This window comes from Gobio gobio (genome assembly GCF_949357685.1).
Source record: "Gobio gobio genome assembly, chromosome: 13".
NCBI classification, from domain to species: Eukaryota; Metazoa; Chordata; class Actinopteri; order Cypriniformes; family Gobionidae; genus Gobio; species Gobio gobio.
In genome coordinates this window covers 31,752,358-31,774,263 of record NC_137106.1, presented here as the reverse complement: position 1 = coordinate 31,774,263, position 21,906 = coordinate 31,752,358, and the positions used below count along the sequence as shown (strand labels likewise).

General features: G+C 39.3%; 1 protein-coding gene across 14 annotated transcripts in view; it reads left to right on the top strand.

Annotated features, from left to right (window-relative positions):
* The window catches only part of foxn3 (forkhead box N3), a 122,434-nt gene extending 104,143 nt beyond the window's left edge, over positions 1 to 18,291 (top strand). For 10 of the 14 annotated variants that reach the window (XM_079833577.1, XM_079833578.1, XM_079833572.1 and 7 more), the window contains 2 exons: positions 8,369 to 8,477; positions 13,648 to 17,954. In XM_079833577.1, the coding sequence (XP_079689703.1) occupies positions 8,369 to 8,477; positions 13,648 to 14,116 (578 nt within the window). In that variant the 3' untranslated portion in view covers positions 14,117 to 17,954. Of the gene's footprint in view, positions 1 to 8,368; positions 8,478 to 13,647 lie in introns of all 14 variants that reach the window. The other 4 variants (XM_079833568.1, XM_079833575.1, XM_079833576.1 and 1 more) reach the window with 3 other exon arrangements.
* Positions 18,292 to 21,906: the final 3,615 nt, after the last annotated feature.

Below are 21,906 nucleotides of genomic sequence, written 5' to 3'. Positions count from 1 at the left end.
TGTAGATTTGAAACAAAAACAACACTAGTTTTAGGAGTCTGACTGGGTTTATAGCTCTCTTATGAAGTATTTCTGCCCCTCTCTTTTTCTCTCTCATTCTCATATCCAACGGCTGGGTTCTGTTTGCCAACACGGTGTATTTTGGGAAAGTGTTTCTTGTTATTAATTGCGCAATTAAACTTAGTTGTTGCTGCAAACAAGCAAATCCCCATCCGCATCATTATAAAAATGGTAATTGACCTTTAACAGTTTTGTGGAGGGGGGGGGTTCAGACGGAGGGACGTTCCTCTACTATGGCTCATTGCTTAACTGGGACAGCTGCTCTTGTGGATTCAGATCTGACAATCTATGCAATCGATTATGTAGCAGTCTCGGCGTGAAAAAGTATCAGATACTCGGTTTACACGTTTAAAAATAACGTTTTTTTTATTGGCATCTATCGGTTCTATGAAGAACCATTAATATCCATGATACATTACCATTGTACAAAAGGGTCTTTACAATAGAAAAAAGGTTAGTCTTATTCTTATTCTTATATTTCTCACAGTAAGGAGAAAAACCGTTCTTTTAACTGTTCTAAAATGGTTCTTAAAACTGTTCAGTGCAATGGTTCTTCTATGGCAGGAGTGTGAAAACTCAGTCCTAGAGGGCCACTGTCCTCAACACACCTGCCTGGAAGTTTGGACAAAAAAAAAAAGAAAATAATACATTTAGTCCTGGTTAGCTTTGCGTCATTTTTTCAAATATTGCGATAGAACTTGCCGAACATCCAAAACAATGCTGTGTTCTGAGCTAAATGCACTCGTTATATATGCGTACATATGATGGTATTTTGACAAGCTGAGATCTCGTGAAGAGTTTGTAAAATGTGTAAAGGAGTCAAAACCGCAGAATCCCTCTGTCACACACACAAATGAAGATCTGCTGCAAGGAGGCGGCGTTTCTCTTGCCTGTACTGAATTGTAATTGGCAACGTAGGATCCCATGGCGAGAAAAAACAGGTATGCCTCAGCATTCTGTCCTTTTTAGGGTTGCATCTCGTGCCTGTTTTTGGTTCGTTTAGATGTCTTTGGTCCGTGTTGCGTTCATAATTCAGTCGAACTGCACCAGAGATCGTTTGGAAGTGGACCGAGACCCACCTTTTTAGGGTGTGTTCACACTTGGTATGTTTGGTTCGATTAAAACGAACCCTGTTGCAATAGCTCTGTTAGTGCGGTTCATTTGAATAAGTGTTAACCAAGCGGCAACCTCCCGCAGTTTCTCTTGAAGCCAATACGGAAGTGACTTAAACTGCAATTCATTGACAGACTCCAAAAAGGAGCAGAATCTCATTGAGCCCCATGTTAAAATGCCTAACTTTACAGCAGAAAAAAACATGTTTACAGTCTGGAACAAATTGTGGTTTTGGTCTATACGGCCAATTTTGCCCTTCATGACAACTGTGAGGGGGGTGAATTTTTTCTTTTACATTATATAAAGCCTTAAAAATTGGCCACTTAGAGTGACAGGTGGATTGTCGTTTGTCTGCTGTCTGTTAGTCATCGTGCCACCTAAGCTCCACCCACGTCCCACCTCTTTGCCCATTTTCTGTTATCCGGGACTGACGCACGATGACGTGCTGCCAAGATGGCAACGGCCAGCTCGACCCTACTTTACGCTTCAAAACTGCTCTTCAGAATCCTATGGGTGACGTCACGGACACAACGTCCATATTTTTTTTACAGTCTATGGTGTTAACGCTACCATCCGAACAAGCGGACCGAGACCACTGAAAAGATGTGTCTCGGTCCACTTCCAAGCGAACTCTGGTGCAGTTTGAATGATATATCAATATATATAATATATATGATATATAATCGGACCAAAGACATGTAATGAACCAAAAGCAGGAAGATGAGACCCTAAAAAGGACAGAATGCTTACGCATACCTGTCTTTTCTCATCATAGTCACAATGTTGCCCATCACAGTTCGGTACAGGCATCAGTACCGTGTCTCCTTGCAGCAGATCTTCATTTGTGTGTGTGACGTAGGGATTCCTGCCGCTGTCAACTGGTCAAAATATAGCATTATTTGTAGGCTTCGCACATACAACAAGCTTATTTAGCCCAGAACACAGCATTGTTTTGGATGTTCGGTAAGTTCTGTCTCAAAATAGGCAATATGTCATAAAAGCCAACCAATCAGATCGGTGCCAATCTGAACGTTAAGCGGACCAGGACTAAATGTCCAAGCGAACCATTCTACAAATGTGAACACACCCTTAGGGGTCTTGGTCCGCTTGTTTGTGTTCACCAGGGTTCGGATGGCAGCGTTCACACTTAATCAAATGAACCTCACTAACAGAGGAATCACACCAGAGATCGTTTGAATCCAACTAAGAGTGTAGCTAGACCCCGCATAGCAAATGTGTTTTCCAACTCGCATACCTCAACTTGACCTCAACTACAGGTTTATTTGCAAAGATGCAAGTTGTGTTTGAAGACGCACCACTTAAAAACGCTTAACCCCGGGGCCCTGACGCAAACAAGCAGATGCGGTGCGAGGCGTTGTTAAGTTTGCGCTCCCGACAGCGCGTGTTATATCTCATCAGAGTCTGGCACTTAAATGAACGCTGGGTCTGCACCCTGTGAATAATAGATATTCTTCAAGCACTTCAACATGTTCATTTGTCTGAAGAATCAAAGGAAAGCTCACACGCAGAGCCTTCAAAACATGCGCTGGCATCTCGCCCGCCTGTGCTTAACGGAGCCGGCGTCAACTTAAAAAGAGCATTTGTTTGCTCGCATCTGCTTTCCGTCAGTGGGAGAGTTGCATAACGTGACCCATGTGCCGTTTATCTTTTTGGCCTGACCTTGCTCCTGGTCAATGGGGCGAGAGGCGGGATCCGAACGCTCGGATATCGGTCTCGGTTGCCATGGCAGCCTGGTAAATAGTTGTGAAGCAGCGAGCGGAAGATTAGTCCCTAAGGAGGTCACTTGTCACTGTGTGACCTACAAAGAACTCTTCGATCTCCGCCGATGTACTGACAGCAACTCGTCCTGAAATGACATCCTTAAATGACGTTTTGTTTGGATTCGGTTCTGTGCCGTGGCAGTCTCTGGCTGCGACTCTATGAACAAAAAGGCATTCACTTTCTCCCTCTCAAGCCTTTATGTGTGTGATGTATGCGTCTCGGGAGTGTGTATCGGGGCTTTTATTTGGCCGTGAAAGGCAGAAGGACTTCTCACAGCACCCGGGAATCCATCACCACAGCCGAGTGCTTTTTGTAGCATGTAGGAGAATTGTTTAAGATGCCGGCATCACTTTGCACTGTTATTCCTGCCTCAATGCCTCAAGATAGCAGTGTATCACTTGACTGCTCCTTCCTTTTAATTCCGGCTAATGCTGACATTTATCACACTGAAAATATTTGAGCTGAAAACCAATCCCCTCAAATCCAATATACTTCCTATAGTTCGTCTGGGAAAAGAATTAAGCTAAATGCATGGGCTTTATTGCACAACAGCAGGTGCCAAGTTTACAGTACAGGGAATTTGTCATCTGCATTTCTCATCGCCCTTACTCTTCCTTTCAGTGTCTCTCTGTGTATTTATCTGTCTTTATCTCTTTTCTCACTGCGTCTCTCTCATTATACCCTGGAGGAGTGATTCCAGAGGATGCAGTATTAGATTAAATGAGCAGGCATGTAAATGCATGTTTCCCTGGCGCATTTCTACCAAGCTGTAGTCACCATTAAGTCTTGCTGGAGTTAATCTGGATTCTTTTATACTCGTTGAATCGGATATTCTGGGCGCAGACATTCCTCGAAATGATTTCACATCAGGCAACGTATGTATGGCTCAATCTTCAGTCCTGGAACGAGAGATTCCCATGTGGTTCCCGAATGAGTTCAGCACCTGAAAAAAAGAAAATGAAGACTGGATTGGTGTTTTTTTTTATTTGCCTCTGGGTTGCCTGCCTTTTATTGGCAATTTGTGGCTGCTTAACCTTAATACAGTGACTATTTTTTTAACATTTACACAAAATAACATTTATTTAATTTTGAATTTTAAGTCGTTATAACTAATGATATTAATAGTGATTTAATTTTTTTAAACAATCAGTGAATTGACTTCTCACAAAAATAGTTCAAAGTCTTAGATTATAAATCAATTGCATTACTTTAATGGATTTACTATTTTTGGAGCTTGACAGCTCATGGTCACTGTATGCTTTCATTATTTAAGGGTAGAGCGAATATTTCCTTCCGTGTCCCACAAAAAAAAAGAAAGTCATACAGGTTTGGAGGATGAAGGTGAGTAAATGATAACAGATTTTTTGTTTTTGGGTGAACTATTAGAGGGGATGGTACAATCACAGTCACATTTTTCACTTAAACGATAATTGAGATTAAAATTTTGATTGAAAATAATCTCAGATTATCACAACTGGATAAATACGAATACACAAATAAACTGTATTCTCTTTGGATCTGTCTTTATTGCGCTGACGGTACATTTTATAGCTTAAAGCGGATGATTTTCTCCCTTTTAGTCAGTCACTCAATATGGCCTCTAACCTTGCTTACTTGAACCTGTTTTTACAGAAGTGTGCCGGTTGAATACAAAAGCTCCTTCAGTACACCTCCTCCTCCACTGGTGTTTATACAGAAAGCAGCCCAGTGGCCATAGAGCCCATGTGCGGAGGCTGATTCTTGAGAGGATGTGGAGTCCCTGCTGTTTGGCTTTTGTGAGTAAAGAAGCGCTCGCTCAACAGAAGCAGTGGTGCGTGTCATAGGCCCGAATGTACGAATCACGCAGCCCCCAGCTGTATTGTGAGAAAACAATGGCCAAAAGCACTCTCGCCCTGAAACTCTTTGTATAAGCAGCATTTTTAAGGTACTTCTTACTGAGTGTGTAGTTTGCCCTAGGAGGAGTTCTGTCAGGACAGCTCATCTAAGAAAAGACTGCAGGGAAACGAGTTCAAAATCATGTATAAAAAGGGAAAGCTAACGCAAAAATGAAAATGTAGGGTTCATTTACTTATGCTTTTGCTCCAAAAAATATTTTAGTGATGAAGGTACATTATTGTGTAGCATGAGCTTTAATGCAATTTTTATGTACTTTGATAAGACAATATAAAAGGGTCCGGAGTGGACTAAATGTTCCCTTAGACACCTGCTTTGTTGTGAATGACTCCCCCTGGCGGACAAATATGACAAAGGCAGGTGCTGAAGACAACTTGGGACATGTTTGAGAACAGCAAGGACTGTTTCCAACCAAACATGAACATACAGAGGGATCAACATTTAATTATTATTATTAGCATTTTATTTTAATATGTATATTTTTTTAATATTATTATTATGTTGGCTAGTAGTTCTTTCTTTACTTGCCCTACTAACATTTTTCTCTATATAATTTTCATTTTTGTTTACTTTTTACAAAAACACCTTTTTTTTAATACAAAAGAGAATTTGACCTGGGAATTATGCAGATTTAATCTAAATGTTTTTGCTGTATGATGCAAAACTTTAGATTTCTAAACACTTTTACTGATTCTTCATTTTTTGTCGTTTTGTCAACCTCAAAATGTAATCTTGGTTACAAATCAGCTGAATTTGGAGCAGTGTTATTTTATTCTCTTTGAGATACTAAGTGTGTTTTTAAAGTTTAACTATACAAGTTAAACTAAATGAAAATGAGAAATGTTACCTTGGCCACTAGCTGAAATTTGTGTTTTATATATAATACATTTGGTAAATTTCAGTAACCAAAATTTGTATGGTTTTAGTTGGCTGTAATAAACCTGATTTGCAGTAATGATGAATACATCACATAAAAATGGATGCGCGATGAATGTAAGATTTTCAGTGGGAACAAACATTATGCTGAGAATCAACTAAACAGACCCCTTTCACAATAGAGTTGTTAGAGAGAGAATTAAAGAGAAACTGACTTTTCGATACAGAATTGTGAATTAGTGCCGCTGTTTCCAGGGCCATCTGCCACGTACATTAATGTGCTTGAGAGGAAGGCAGAGAGAGAGAGAGAGCGAATGAGCAGTCTGATAGCATTTGTGCACTGACTGCCTCTGCAGTGCCCTGTGAGAGCGCCAGGACACCTTCCCATGGGCATCGCCGTGACAGAAACGCCACTGAATCACTGCTGATGTTTGCACAGCTCCAGATTCTGCCTCGCAGTGAGCGCTCTGTCGCGCGTGTGTGTACTGAGCTTCCTGGAAGTCACCATCCGCGGTACTTCATTTATTACCTGCTGTTAAACGCAGCATTATCCGTACATAATACCACATTGAAAATCTCGGTCAATGGTGCTAACGTGAAGCCATTCATTGCGATCGCAGATCTGGATTTCTTTTCTATGGAGCAAGTCTTTGTTTAACAGCTCCCATGCACATAAAAGAGGGAACATCCCCAGGCACAAAAGCCTCACTGGCTTCCTTCCTGATGTGGCTGCACTGTGAATGTGCTTTGCTTTTGTGTCCTGCTGTTGTTTCTGATGCCTGGATGGATGGCTCGACATGAACCGCCTACAATGGGGCGAGATCATTACCCATTCACTTTGCTAGCCCATCCACGCTAATTGGTGGAGAGCCGCACATCTCTGTCAATTCTCATTGTGCACTCGGTTAGCTGGGACGGACTCTGTCACAGGGCATCGCTTCACCTTGTTATGGCAGCGTGTTCCCTCAGGGTTTGGGGGCGGGGTTGAAGAGGGCACCCAGCCAGCCCAGATGTTCCTTTCGGCTTCACAACCGCAACTCACTGTCACCTAGTTGAGTTCCACTACTATGGCATACATAGGGGGACTGGTTGCCAAGGCAACAATGCTCCTGCCTAATGGCCAGATCAGTGTGCTGGATTCTAAATGGATGGTTATTTTGTCCTTTTTATGTGTTCGCCATCTGCTACGAGTCCAGGTTGGTTTTCCAGATGGAGCTATATGTTGCCCCGTACTTGGACTGAGAGATGGGCAGTGGCCATTAGGCCTGTTTGACTGCAGAGCAAAAAAAATGTCGTCCCTTGTTAACCCTTATTAAAGGAGGATGCTGCTCATCCGATATGCATTTTGGCAGTTATATACACTACTCTGCCAAAATAATTAGCTGTTTGGATTTAAATAGGCAGATACTTAAGAGTCGATGATTGGATCATTATTGCAGTGATTATTATATTTCTAGCATGTTATATGTTTGGAAACAGTTCTTCCAACCTTAATTGATGGAGTGTGTAGCTTTTCATTTCTTAAACATCCATGTAGGAAGACACATCATGGCCATATTTCAGGATGACAATGTCAAGATTCATCAAACTGTGAAAGAATGGTTGGGAGGGAGCATGGAGAATGATTTTCACACATAAATTGGCACCTCTGAGTCCTGGGTCTTTTTTGGGATGTGCTGGAGTAGACTTAACAGAGTGCTGGACTATTGCATTGTCAATACAAGATCTTGACCGAAAATGATGCACCCCTTGATGGAAATAAATGTTGTGATCAATTTTTTGGTCAACATCTTGATAAATCACATTTTCGCTTGTTTGTAGAGAGTATATGTTGTAAGTTCCTTTGATAAAACATGAATATAAGAGGAATGTAATGTCTTGCTTGCTACACTCTACTACACTGTAAAAAATTATATGATCAATAAGCTAGAACAACATATGTATATACATTGCTTTAACTTTAAGTTTTTTTTTAAGTTAAGCAATTTTCAACTTTTATAAGTTATACAAGATTCAACACATTGTTTTAAAGTCAAATTTATGTAATTTCAATTACTCCACTTTAGATATTATACTATATATATACAGTATATACATAAATAACTTTGCAAGTACTTGTCAGCTACCGGTCATTAATAGTAGACATTTAGGTTATGGCTTGAAGAATAAGTTGTCATGTACTTGCAGAGTTATTTATAGACAGTCAGTAGAATGTCTGTTGGGGAACATTAAAATCAAGTGTTAGCAGATATTAAGCAGTCTAGTCCACTTTGCAGTTTATTCTGCCTGGAAACTGTCCTAGACAAGAGCCCCATCTGACATGCTAAAGAACCAACTACTGTTTCTTTGTTTTTACGTACCAGTTAGTGGTCGAAGTTGTAAAAGACAGCGGAACAGATTGAAACTGTAGTTTCAAATAGGCTCAAACTGTCAAGAGCTGTCCGAAATGATCAGTGAAATTTCATCCTTGCAGCATCAACAGCTGAAATCTAAACAATTTTAAGCTGATTTCTAAATGCTTAAACATGGTGTGATGCTTTTGAATTTACTTTGCTTTTGAATGGTTTACATTATGTATTTGTGCTCGCATATGCTTGCAGGTACTGTGTGCATTAAATGTACATTATCTGTGTTTTCTCCCCAGTCCCTCAGGGAGTGATCCAGAACGGTGCTCGAATGATGAGCCAGGGCCTCTTCCCAGGAATCCGACCCCTTCCCATCAACCCCATTGTCAGCAGGACAGCCACTGTCAGGTCAGTCTTGTCCCTCCAGGTCACTTTGAGCCCATTTCCTGTCTCCGCTGACTCATTACATGATTGACAGGTTTATCAGCCAATCCAAATCATGCTCACACTGCAGTACTTGGTTCATATCTGATCTCTCCCTTTGACTCTGTGAAGTCTGGCTGCTTTTTATTAGAGCAGAACAGCCAGGTCATTCACAGACATCAGCACATCTTACTTAGGCTAAGGCTCCGCTCTTGCATGCATGATGTGACATGAATAATTGATCACATACACTAAGTTTTTTTAATGGCATGACCAAAGACACGGACAGACTGTCTTGCTGTGAAACATTTATAAGCCTGGGCCTTAGAAACGGGCCACCCTTCAGGTACTGCATGCTAGTGTCTGTGCACTGCAAACCCAACACGTATGTCCCCTCAACTAAACGCAAATGAGCCTGGTCTGGCCGGTCACAAAGTGAGACAATTGTGTCCAATTTTACTTTATATGTTAAATGTATAACAGGTTAGTATAAAAGAAACTATTTTGGAATAAAAACTACTTTTTATTTAAAGGAATAGTTCAACCAAAAAATTAAAATGTCCTTATTAATTACTCACACCTAGGCCCTGTTTACACCTGGTATTAAGATGGGTTTTGGTTGATCAGATCATAAGTGGACAACGCTAAATATACAGGACGGGGTATAAAACGTTTTGAGCTTGTCCACTTTCGACCACTTCCAGAGGTAGTTGAAAACACATTAGACCGGGTTGCTTTCATTGTGTAGACGCTCATGTGGTCGAGTGTGCTCGAACTGCCACAAAAGACTGTCTACTCTCCGCCTACTGACCTAACATGTAAGTACGGGAAGCGTGCTAGTCAGACAAGATTTAAACTTTGTCGGAGACCAAAGTTTGGTTTGAAGATGAAAAAAGTACCAAGCACAATATTCTCTCACCATTCCTGATTTCTAACACACACTCACAGCGTTCTTGCGGGTGTCAGAGCAGAAACAAAAGCTGATGCTCTCCGTATGTAAATCAGGACAGAAGTGGTTGAAGGTGGACAAAAGAGTCAGATTAAAACACCAGGTGTAAACAGGAAGGAATGTGTCTCCCTCGTCTACCGATCGAGTAAAACCCAGCTGTAAACAGGACCCAATATGTATATAACTTTCTTTCTTCAGCTGAAGAGAATTTTTTGAGGAAAACAATGCAGGAATTTTCTCCATCTAATGCAAGTAAATAGGGACCAGTGTAGTCTATTTTTAATTTTGGTCCAAATCCATATTTAGGTTGCTTTAAAGGACTCCACACGACCACGGCCGATGAATAATGGTCTCCTCTAGTAAAACGGTCAGTCATTTTCTGAAAGTTCTTTTTTTTATTATATAGTTTTTAACTACAAATGCTCACCTTGGTCCAAATTGTAGTCGGTTTCTGATTCAGTTGCAAAAATTGTAGCAACTGTAGTAACGTAATCCATTACATTACACATCTAAGGTGGCTACTTTTTTATTACTTTTAGATTACTTTTGACCTAACTCGTTTATCACATTGATTTGAATAGGATAATTTGTTATCAACAACATGAGGTGCATTAAATATTACATTATGTAAGGGTTTCCCAGACTGGGGTTTGTGATGGAACTGCAGGGAGTTAGTGAGTAAAATAAAAAGTAATTTAATCAAATAATTAATTAATTACAAATTTTTTGAATCTAAGATTACATTAATCAGATTACATTAACCACCTACTACCCAGCACTGTATGTGCGTATAAATGCCATAAATAAACATATACTTTCTTTGTGCAATTACTGCTATGCAAAAAGGATATATATATATATATATATATATATATATATATATATATATATATATATATATATATATATATATATATATATATATATATATATATATATATATATATATATATATATATATATATATGTATATATATATATATATATATATATATATATATATATATATGTATATGTATATATATATGTATATATATGTATATATATATATATATATATATATATATAAGGATATATATATCCTTTTTGCATAGCAGTAATTGCACAAAGAAAGTATATGTTTATTTATGGCATTATGGCATAATTTTCATGACAATTAAGTACATTTTCCCCTACTTTCATTTCCTAATTATGGCAATGCATTTACTTAAAAAATATTTTTGTTGTACAATGAAATTACTGTAAATGCGGTACAACAAATACAAAATTATATAATTATATATAATAATAAATTAAACATCTAAAAAAATACTTTGTTGTTGTTGCATCACACCAATGAAAATTGCTTATTTGTCATGAAGTTAATGTTTTATATTTTCCTATTTATTTGTTTTGAATTTGTTGTGAAAAATACCCCTAGTCGTGTTTTTTTGCCGTAATAAGATTCATTATTTTATTTGCATAAAACAACGGCCTAGACCAGATATCTCAGATTACCTCTATTATGATAAGAGCATTCAGCAACAGCTCTCCTTTGTCCATATGCACACAGGGCCTCAGACTCTCAGTTGCTGTATGATGCCCATATCGTGCAGCGACAGTCCAAAGAGTAAAACAGCCTCTTTAAAATGAGTGACACTGCATTTAGGCATTAATTATTGAAGCAGTTTCTTTAGCCTGCTGTGCTGTGGCTATAATTTATGAGTCATAAATGCACATATGAGGCAGGAAGTGGAAAAGCTCTTAGGATTATTTTTCGAACCACAGAGGGAGCTTTAGCGTTTCTGCAGCAAATCTGCAAGGCATGGCAGGATGTGCTTTGTCACTCAGAGCTGCTGCTGTATAAACTGTGACCAGAAGCACAAAACAAATGTCATTGAAAATACACTTCATTACTGTTTCTGAGAATTAGAGGCATAAATAGAGCTAAACTGTCTTTATTCACTATTTTCATTATATTATTTTACCGAAAAGTGGAGAGTTTTGTAAACCGCCAAATAATTCACTTGATGTTGTTGGTCGGCTGAAAAGGTGCTACAAAGCTCAAGTGCATTTCAGAGACAAATGCTTCCAATAATTGTTTTTAACATTTGAGGATGAGGTGCCTTAAGGCTGCAGTTCTTACCAACATCGCACAATACACGTTTAAGAAAAAAGAAGAGCTGTGAGATGTGTTAACCACAGTTCTAACATTTTACCCTGTAATCAAAAGAGAAAGGTCCTGACTCTCTGTGGTCAATAAAAATACCAGGATGTCCTTCGGAAAAAGAGTAGGGGTGTAACCCCGGCATCCTGGCCAAATTTGCCCATTGGTATCTGTCCATCATGGCCCCCTAATCATCCCCATATATTGACTGGCTTCATCACTCTCTCTCTTCTCCACCAAAAAGCTGGTGTGTGGTGGGCGTTCTGGCGCAATATGGCTGCCATCGCATCATCCAGGTGGATGCTGCACATTGGTGGTGGTTGAGGAGATTCCCCCTTATGTAAAGCGCTTTGAGTACCCAGAAAAGTGCTATATAAATGTAACAAATTAAAAAGAAAGATGCCTCGACGGGTCAGGGCTATTTTGGCAGCAAAAGTGGGACCAACACAATATTAGGTCATAATGTTATGCCTGCTCTGTGTATATTCTGTATCTTTTTGAATAAAATCATAATATTTTAGGCATCAGTCATTCCCGTCACTCGAAAAGACCGACGTGACACTCGTTTAGGTAACTCACATCGTGCCCTTTGCATAAAATTAAATGATATACAGCACAACAATGAATTTATAGATTATATAAAGTAATATAGATATTAAAATAAAATCTACGCAAACCTGTATTTTACAGAAGACATGCACCTGTTTGACAGAACGGCACACGCAAAAAAAGCCTGCGATAAATAAATAACCCTGGGTTATGTCATGTATGACCCAGGATCTGGGTAACACAAAAACTACCCAAACACTGAAAAAATAAACACATTCTCACTCCCAACTCGTCACAAATTGACGCTTGATCAGGACCTCTCAGCATCAATTTTTAACGCACATAGTACCCCTTTAACTTAATTTTTTGGCGCGAAGGGTACTCCATTGATTTCAGTTGTTTGCCCAATGCGTCAGATCAAGATGCATTTAATTTTTTGCATTTTTAAAAGTATACATGATGTTATAAATAGGCTACTTTTAAATCTTGGAGATTTAAAACCCAACTCCTACCCTAAACCTACCCACTTCTAAACAATATAAAACACGTAACAGTCACAGGTATTTACTACAAAAACTGACCAAAAACAGTATAAACGTATGAACTCATGTTGCATTCCAGGTGTTCTGAAGTCATATATATTTATGTAAAGAACAGAGTTGATCTTAATGTTTTATTCGCTGAAATGATGATCCTCCGTGAACGCACGCACGCACGTACACACTCAGTCACTCATATCTCGTTCAAAAGATACACCTGACTCTTTAGCATGACGCAATCGTCATGAGACACGTTTGATTTCACTATCAAAGCTGACGTAACGTTTTTACGGGCGGCAATTTGTGATTGTGTGCATGATCTGCGGCGGATGGAGACGCTGATCATTTTTGGGGATTTTTTTTAAACACAATAGTATCTCGATTCTGCCTGTTATATCCTGTGTTTTATATCAAATAATACACAAATGGGTAGGTTTAGGGATGGGGTGGGGTTACGTGTTCAAACCTGTCTAAATAGCGTATATAAAAAAATAAAAATAAATGTAAATAAAATTGAAAATCACACTCCAACATGTCATAATGGCGAAATCAAAACCCAATATAATTTCATCATGACCCCATGCAATTTTTTAGTGTTGAGAGTGACATTTTTTATCTTACTTACTAATTCATTTCTTTTTGTCTTTTTTTTTCTTCTGAAATATGGCATATTCTCGACTGGTTTTGTGATTTAGATTTACCCACTTTACACAGTAACAAATGGAATGCATTTATTCATGTGTTCCAGAGGTTGTTGCCATCTGTGCAAAAAACAGCAAAACATCAGTACAGTGTGTCCATGTTACACATATTATTAGAATGAATTACTACAGTAGCATAATTACAAGCAGCTCCACGAAATAATTACACAGTAAGCGCATGCAGTTCATTTGTTTTACGCAGCACTTACACAATACAACAGGAACAGCATGTGCGCGGGGTCACTAATGCATCTCTCCTCTGTGTTAATAGGTCAGTACTCGAATACAGAATAACCAGTGACGGCGAGCCCACCCTTAACTCTCCACTGGTCAGCAGCGACCCCAAGGATGACCACACCTACAGTTTCGCCAAATCTTCCAGCTCGGACGTCGGAGATGAGGCCCACTGCGATGGAAGCGAGGTGAGCTTCCACGCCAACGAGACTGGCAGCGATGCCGAGGACGACGACAAGAGCAAAATCAAGAAGGAGCCCAAAGAGTGGTCCGTGGACGCCCTCGCTCTGGCCCAGCACAAGAAACGGCAACACTTGACAAAAGTCAAACAGAGAGTGGCCAGTGACACTCTTCCTCTAAAAAAGAGGCGCACAGAGAAGCCTCCGGAAAGTGACGACGAGGAGATGAAGGAGGCGGCCGGGTCCCTGCTTCATTTGGCGGGAGTCAGGGCCTGTTTGAACAATATCACCAACCGGACGGCAAAGGGGCAGAAAGAGCAAAAATAATGAACAGACTGTATTATAAAGAGAGAAAGAAAAGAAAAAAAAACATCACTTTGAATAGAATTTACTATTTTTTTCCAGGACATCAGGTGAATTCTACTGATTTGTGGCAATATCAACAATCACTTTGTTTTCCTATCTTTATAAGTAACATTTTACTGAGGGTTCCTTGTTTCGGTTTTGGTGTTTTCCTTTTTTTAATCTACGGAGATTGAAGCCATAGCCTTCCCTTTTTTAAGATATTTCATTCGACTGAGAGAAGAAGAAAAAAAGTGATAGCAAAATTTGCCCTGCCCCATTGTCACTCTGCAAATTTGTGGTGCAGCTTGCCAGAATTAGCGAAAATGATATGTTCTAGTAGTCTCTGCTGTAATATAAGATGTTTTAGAAGCACAGGGCAGTGCCAAAGACAATCCTCGAGCAGTTTCTGTGATGTCACTTCCCCTCGATGCTCTCGCCGTTAAAGTCCAGCAGCATCGTGTGGAGAACACTCATGTCTGTAGTTGTCGTTTGGCTTGTGTGAATCATAATCCACCAGGATGAGAGTAAAGCCATAAGCCTTTGTCAAAGTGCTTTTTGGAGGCAAAAGTGATACATTTACCAATAAGTCTTTCAAAACTGCCCACGTTTTCCCCCCCTAAGCAATCAAAATGAGTGATATTTTCCGTCTAAAGAGATAGCGGATGGTGATATTTCTTCTTCGGCACAATAAAAAAAAACGAAAACTCTGAGCTAATGCTACAATACCTGCCAGTTGTATTCTAATAGCGGGAAATAATGACTGTGGAGTTGTTTTGTGTTTGTTCGTTTACGTTTTCTAATTTTTGCTTTTCTTTGAAACCCTCGTGATGTAATAAGCAATTTCATCCAGTCAGGATAAACACTGTATAAAAGTAACACTAGACCATTTTCCTTTCTTAATTTAAGCAATGTAGCCAGCAGGATTTTCCAAATCGTGTTGCATGGGTTCTGTAAAGAAAAAGAAGACTGTTTTTTAAAAAAAAAAATCAAAGTTCATGTAAGGTAAATAATGTATTTAGCATGGAGCATGAATTATTTTCATATAAATATAGATCCTAGAGAACTAAGGCACCGCCTCTAATTTCTATGCCAATAGGCCTAGTCTCTTTCGTTGTTTTTGTCGGTTTTCATTTTCGATTTGTCGTCCTCATCTTCTTTGTGTTGAAGCAGGCATCTTAAACAATTACCTTCTTCAGGGACAAACACTGACTGTTGGGAAACTCTCTCTGCAATACGAGGACTCGGGCTTGCTAACGCTAACGGCCGCCCCTCTAACGAACACCCGCTACGTCAACGTCCGTGTCTTCAAGGAGAAGTTCGTAGTGAGTGTCAGTCCCCTGCTCCTTCTGGCTGCGTGCCTGCTTCTCTTCCATGTGTAATCCGGATGTGCGTGTCTGTGATTTATTCAGGGTCTTCCATGTTGTTCCGCGAGACTTTGGATCTGCAGTACAAGTAGTTTTCTTTGTTCCTGTATTTACATGTAGCACTGTTCAGGAGTCATCAGTATTGATTCAGTTCTCGGTACAGGCAGTCAGACGGATATTTACGCCTCCGCACATATATATTTAAGCACTAATAGACAAAGACAAGCGAGATCAGAGCTCAGTGCAAGCGCAAGTGTACATATTTTCACGACCTCACCGAATTGCACTTTTATTGTTTTAACGTACGGTAAACAACTTAAGGGTTCAGTGCCAAAGCCTGTAATGACTCTATACACATGCATACTTGATATGTCAGTCATAAACATGTCAATAAGTTGTAGCATTTCTCTCAAGTACCCATGTATAAGATATCCTCAGTCACTGCATTGCTGTGTTTCATGAAGTCACACTGTCTTCCCTGTTCATCTGATGATGATGATAATGGTTCGACCTAATGTTTTGTAGCGTGTTGAATGTTATATCTGACCCATGAGTGTTAATGTGATGTCTCCAGTTGGCATGCCTTTCCCTAACCGAGCTAGACATTTCTTGACGTTTCCTCCCCACATCTACGCGAAATAACCCCGATTATAACCTTGTCTGCTGCTCTTTATCAACATATCACATTGTTTCCGTTCAATGTGCTTCAAACTGGGAAACCGGTAGCAGAGAGAGCTACGAGTCCTTTATACACTGCCTTCCTCAAAAGACAACACTCACTACGTAACTTTTCCTTTCCAGTTCTTTTAGAGGAAACTGAAACGCGTTAAAACCAAGAGCCAGCCAAAAAAACGTTAATAGGAGGCGAAGTGTTTCTTTTTTTCCCATATTGTGTGTGTTTTTTTTGGGATGGGGATCGTTTCGTTGAAAGGTTCCTGTGAACTGCCATTCTGTTAAGTGTTTGAGTTGTTTAAGATGGAAGTAATGGAGTCCACTTGGTTTGTAATGAATTATTCAGTCTGATGGCATGTGCACCCTGCTAATATGTCAATATAGAGGCGTAATTGCACTCTGTAGTTCCTTTGACTTGTAATCATATTGCCAAAGACAACTATTTTATCGATTAATGTAAATACCACTTTGTCCATTGCTACGACAAATTCCATTTGTTTTTCTTTCGTTTCGTTTTTTTCTCCAACCCTACCATCAAGTTTCTGTGATGTATTGTCTTCCAGTTGCAATAAAAAAAAAGTTGCAAAGGTGATCCTGAACTAGCATGATGGTTTTGTGCAGCTCTAAGTGCATTGTTGATTTTATTGCTTAAAAAAATAGTCATATCTTAATATATCACATGGCTCTTCAATCCTTTTTAGCAGCTGATTTGGGCATTATGTTTAATAGGAAGTGAATCAGAAAAAAATATTAGCTTAAACAGAGTATTTTGGGTTCAGATTGGTTTGTTTTCCCCTCCTAAAATCACCATTTAATCAACTTGTGACATTTAATATGTGCTATTGCATGAAAGTAACTTCTAAATGATGTTGCTTCCCAATAATATGTGTGCAAGGAGTAATAAGAATCAGTAACATCAATGTAATGATATACTGTAAGGATAAACTAGGTCAGAAAGTTTTTTTTTAATATTTCTGAAAGGAGTCTCCTTATGTTCATCAAGGCTACATTAAGTTGTTAAAAAAAATACAGTATAACAGTAATATTGTGAAATATTAAATAACTGCTTTCTATTTTAATCTAATTTATTCCTGTGACGGCAAAGCTGAATTTCCAGCATCATTACATCAGTCACGTGATCCTTCAGAAATCATTCTGATAGGCTGATTTGGTGCTCAAGAAACCTTTATTATTATTATTATCAATGTTGAAAACAGTTGTGCTGCTGAATATCTTTGTGGAAACCATGATTATTTTATTTTATTTTTTTCAGGATTCTATAATGTATATAAAGTTTTTTTAAAGCAGCATTTATTTTGAATATAAACCTTTTGTAACATTATAAATGTATTTACTGTCACATTTGATCAACTGAATGCATCACTGCTGAATAAAGTATTGGTCACATTTTAGATTAGGATCCAATTCTCACTATTAACTACCACTTTTGGCTCAATAAACTCATAATTACTGCTTATTAATAGTTAGCAAGGTAGATTTTAAATTTAGGATTAAGGGATGTAGAATATGGTAATGGAGAATAAGGCATTAATATGTGCTTTAAAAGTAATAATAAACAGACAATTTCCCAGTAATATGCATGCTAATAAGCAACTACTTAGTGTGAATTGGACCCTAAACTAAAGTGTCACCAAAGTATTAATTTATTTTTTAAAACAAAAATCTTACTGACGTTAAATGTTACTGTTGGAAAATACATTAGACGATAAAAATAACTTCCCACAATGTGTAAACCTTCATAAACCATAAATTGTCTTCAATGTCTCTACTGTCTGCTGATGTCATCTTATTGTACCGATCCATTACAGAATGTCACATGACTGAAGCAATGACTGTATCTGAAACATGACACAATTCATATATTGATCCTGATGGTCACTTCCTTCTCAGCAACCCACCGCCCAGCTCCAGGAAGCTTCACACTCTGCAGATTAGCTACGAAAGACTTGAAAGACCAAGTAATACGAGTATAAAGTATCAGCTAGTTTGCTTACATTTGCATTCTTGAAGATAGATTCTTTGCTACACTGACCACAATTTCCTGAACTTCATAAATGCACTGTAAAAATTTACAGGATTAAAGGGTATTATTTTACAATATATTACTGTAGTCGGAAATTTACTGTGAAATCAATATATGCTGGGTCATTTTCTTACAAATTACTGTGAATCAACAGCAGCATTATGCTGACATTACAGTAACTTACTGCTCTTCTTTTACTCTGATTTCACATTATAATGTTGTCTTTAATCATGCCACTGTAATAAATTTCATTCTTTACCATAATGGTGATTAGTGTTCCATTAGATTGGGATCTTGGCACCTCTGTATTAAATTCATAGCCAAATCAGAAAGGTGACAAATAAAAACAAAAACATTTGTATAAATGACGGCAAGTTAGAAATAGTTTAGTCAAACTATTCTTAGAATGAATATGATAATTATGTTTTAGTATTATTTAAAGCTGCAGTCCATAACTTTTTTTGGTTAAAACAGATCCAAAATAAATGTTTTGAGCAAGTATACAACAAGTCAGTATTCAAAACTATATTCTTACCTTAGCCCTACTCACAACGGTAAGCTTGCAATAATGTGTTATAATTAGAGTGGTATGGTAGCCTGACGTCGTCATACTCAATTCTAGTCAGAATATGAGTCTGATTCTGCTCCGTTGGGCTGTGATTATGGGGCGTGTTTCAACCGAACTAGGAAAGACCTCAATTGGATAGACCTACAACCAATCAGAGCAACGGAGCGACGCATAACGTTAGTTATCAAATGTCAACAGAACTCAACTGCACTGTGTTGCCATGTCCGCGGGTTGAAGCGACCCCAATTATGTGATATACAGAGCCAGGAGTGCGATTTTTAGCTGCCAGCCCTGCCAAAATAACACATATTTTACCTCCCAAATGCCTTTTTTCCCGGAGAACCCCCCCTGGAAAGCTATTGGGCTTGTTTTTGGCTAGTTTTGAGGAACGTTAGCAATTGGGCGGGTTTTGTTGTAAAAACTTGGCAACCCTGTCCCTGCACGCACGCTGGAATAAGTAGCCTAACGTTAGAAGAAAAATATGAGTGTAAACGATCTTTGCCGGTGTTGTAAAAAAAAAGGATACACAGAGTTTACTTACCAACACGATCATCATTTCTGAGAGAAATATTAAAGGTGAACGCATATACGAGCAAGTTCTCCGTTTAGGATTAGAACAAACTCAACCCAAGCGCCTTTGATGACGTGGAGGATTACGCTACTGTTGATCATCTGTCCATCATCGTCTAAAGCCCGCCCTGACAATTTCATTGGTCCGAACAGTTTCTGTTCGGGCATAATTACTCCTCTACCGATCAAGTCCAGACCGAACTGCCCGAGTAAAAATGTTGTGGGCGGGGCTAAGTTCGGCTGGCATCCAGGCTAGTGGTATGGTGCATTTCTGCGGGGAAATTCAAGCATGTCTTTGCAATGCTCAGGTAGGCCGTGGCATTTAAACGATGCCCAATTGGCACTAAGGGGCTTAAAGTGTGCCAAGAAAACATCCCCCACACCATTACACCACAACCACCAGCCTGCACAGTGGTAACAAGGCATGATGGATCCATGTTCTCATTCTGTTTACGCCAAATTCTGACTCTACCATCTGAATGTCTCAACAGAAATCGAGACTCATCAGACCAGGCAACATTTTTCCAGTCTTCAACTGTCGAATTTTGGTGAGCTCGTACAAATTGTAGCCTCTTTTTCCTATTTGTAGTGGAGATGAGTGGTACCCGGTGGGGTCTTCTGCTGTTGTAGCCCATCCGCTTCAAGGTTATGCTTTGCTGCATACCTCGGTTGAAACGAGTGGTTATTTTAGTCAAAGTTGCTCTTCTATCAGCTTGAATCAGTCGGCCCATTCTCCTCTGACCTCTAGCATCAACAAGGCATTTTCGCCCACAGGACTGCCGCATACTGGATGTTTTTCCCTTTTCACACCATTCTTTGTAAACCCTAGAAATGGTTGTGCGTGAAAATCCCAGTAACTGAGCAGATTGTGAAATACTCAGACCGGCCCGTCTGGCACCAAAAACCATGCCACGCTCAAAATTGCTTAAATCACCTTTCTTTCCCATTCTGACATTCAGTTTGGAGTTCAGGAGATTGTCTTGACCAGGACCACAGCCCTAAATGCATTGAAGCAACTGCCATGTGATTGGTTGATTAGATAATTGCATTAATGAGAAATTGAACAGGTGTTCCAACAGGTGTTCCTAATAATCCTTTAGGTGAGTGTATAACATTATCAATTTCTATTATTAAATCAGTTAATTGATTGTTAGGCTGCATTAACTAGGTCTGCTGGAACCGGGAACACTTTCCATAACACCTGATGTACTCGTTACAACATAAAAAGAATGGCATCTACGCTAATGTTAGTCTCTCTGTTTATCCCAAGGTTTACTTGTCTGGCTATCACCAGACCAAGCTCAATTTAAGATTGAACATTGGTCTGGGGAGTCTGCTATGTATTTTCTACTGCACAAGAGGCATGATAACCGAGCATAATTCAAATGACTCTGTATGCAAATTGGATAGTCCTTCAACCAATCAGACCACAAGAGGCGTGATCAACGGGCAACGACCCATCGCTTCTCTATCCGTCATCATGTTAAACCCGCCAATAGCGCGCCAGGTGGACAAGCCAGTCTGAGATTGGTTCCCGCAAAAGTGGAACAGAAGCAGTAGAAATGAATGTACAGGTTTCCAGACTGAGCTGCAGGGCGAAATCAAATCGCCAGCAGATCAGTCTGGGTTTACCCAGTCTAGAGGTTTACAGCAGTCTGCCGGATCCAGATCAGATGGTGGACCTGCTCCTAGACACCACCACAACGCATCCCTGAAGTGTCAGCGGAGACCGTGTCAACTAGACTCTTCCTGTGAAGGCCTCCTTCCGTTCCCTTCCCCTCTGTACAGATAAAAACACATATGCACACATACGTATCCAATCGCGCTCGCCTATAGGCTGAAATGTAATGCTTGCGTACATGCCATCACCGTTTTCATGGAATCACCTTTTTATGGGTTGTGACGCAAGATGATGGTATAGTTTCAAACCTATTTTATGGTTTGCGTTCTCCGGCCACCAAATGCTGTTGCTGTGCGGATGGGGTCGGGAACGCATTGGGGGGTTTTCTGTTTTAATTGAGGATGATGTTGTTTAAATGGCACCAAATTAAATAACTAATCAGCTTTTACAACAGAAATTAATCAAAACTTTTCATCAAAAACAAAATTAATTTCCTATCATCAATGTACAGCTTATCTGAAGCAATCTATGTTGCAAAAGTGCTATATAAATGACAGTGACTTGACTTCTGTATACATAAAGAAGGAGTCCGGCTAGTAGGCTATCGCATCATCATCAGTGACAACTGGAGATTTCACCCGTGGTCAAAAGCAAATGATTAAACTGTACGGAATCTACAGGTAATGCGAATACACACTAAATACACGTAGTCACGCAATGTTAAGGCTGTTAACATTAACAATTTGAGAACCGTATAACAATAATAATAATTTGCATGGTTTGATATTATACGAGCGATCATTAGATTTAATCACCGTTGATAGCGTGATTTACTGTAATGTTTTGTTCCCAAAAGTGGCAGACATGTTACTTGTTCAGATGACATTTTACGGTGAAAATTATTGTATAGGTTATACTCCAAGACGTAGAATC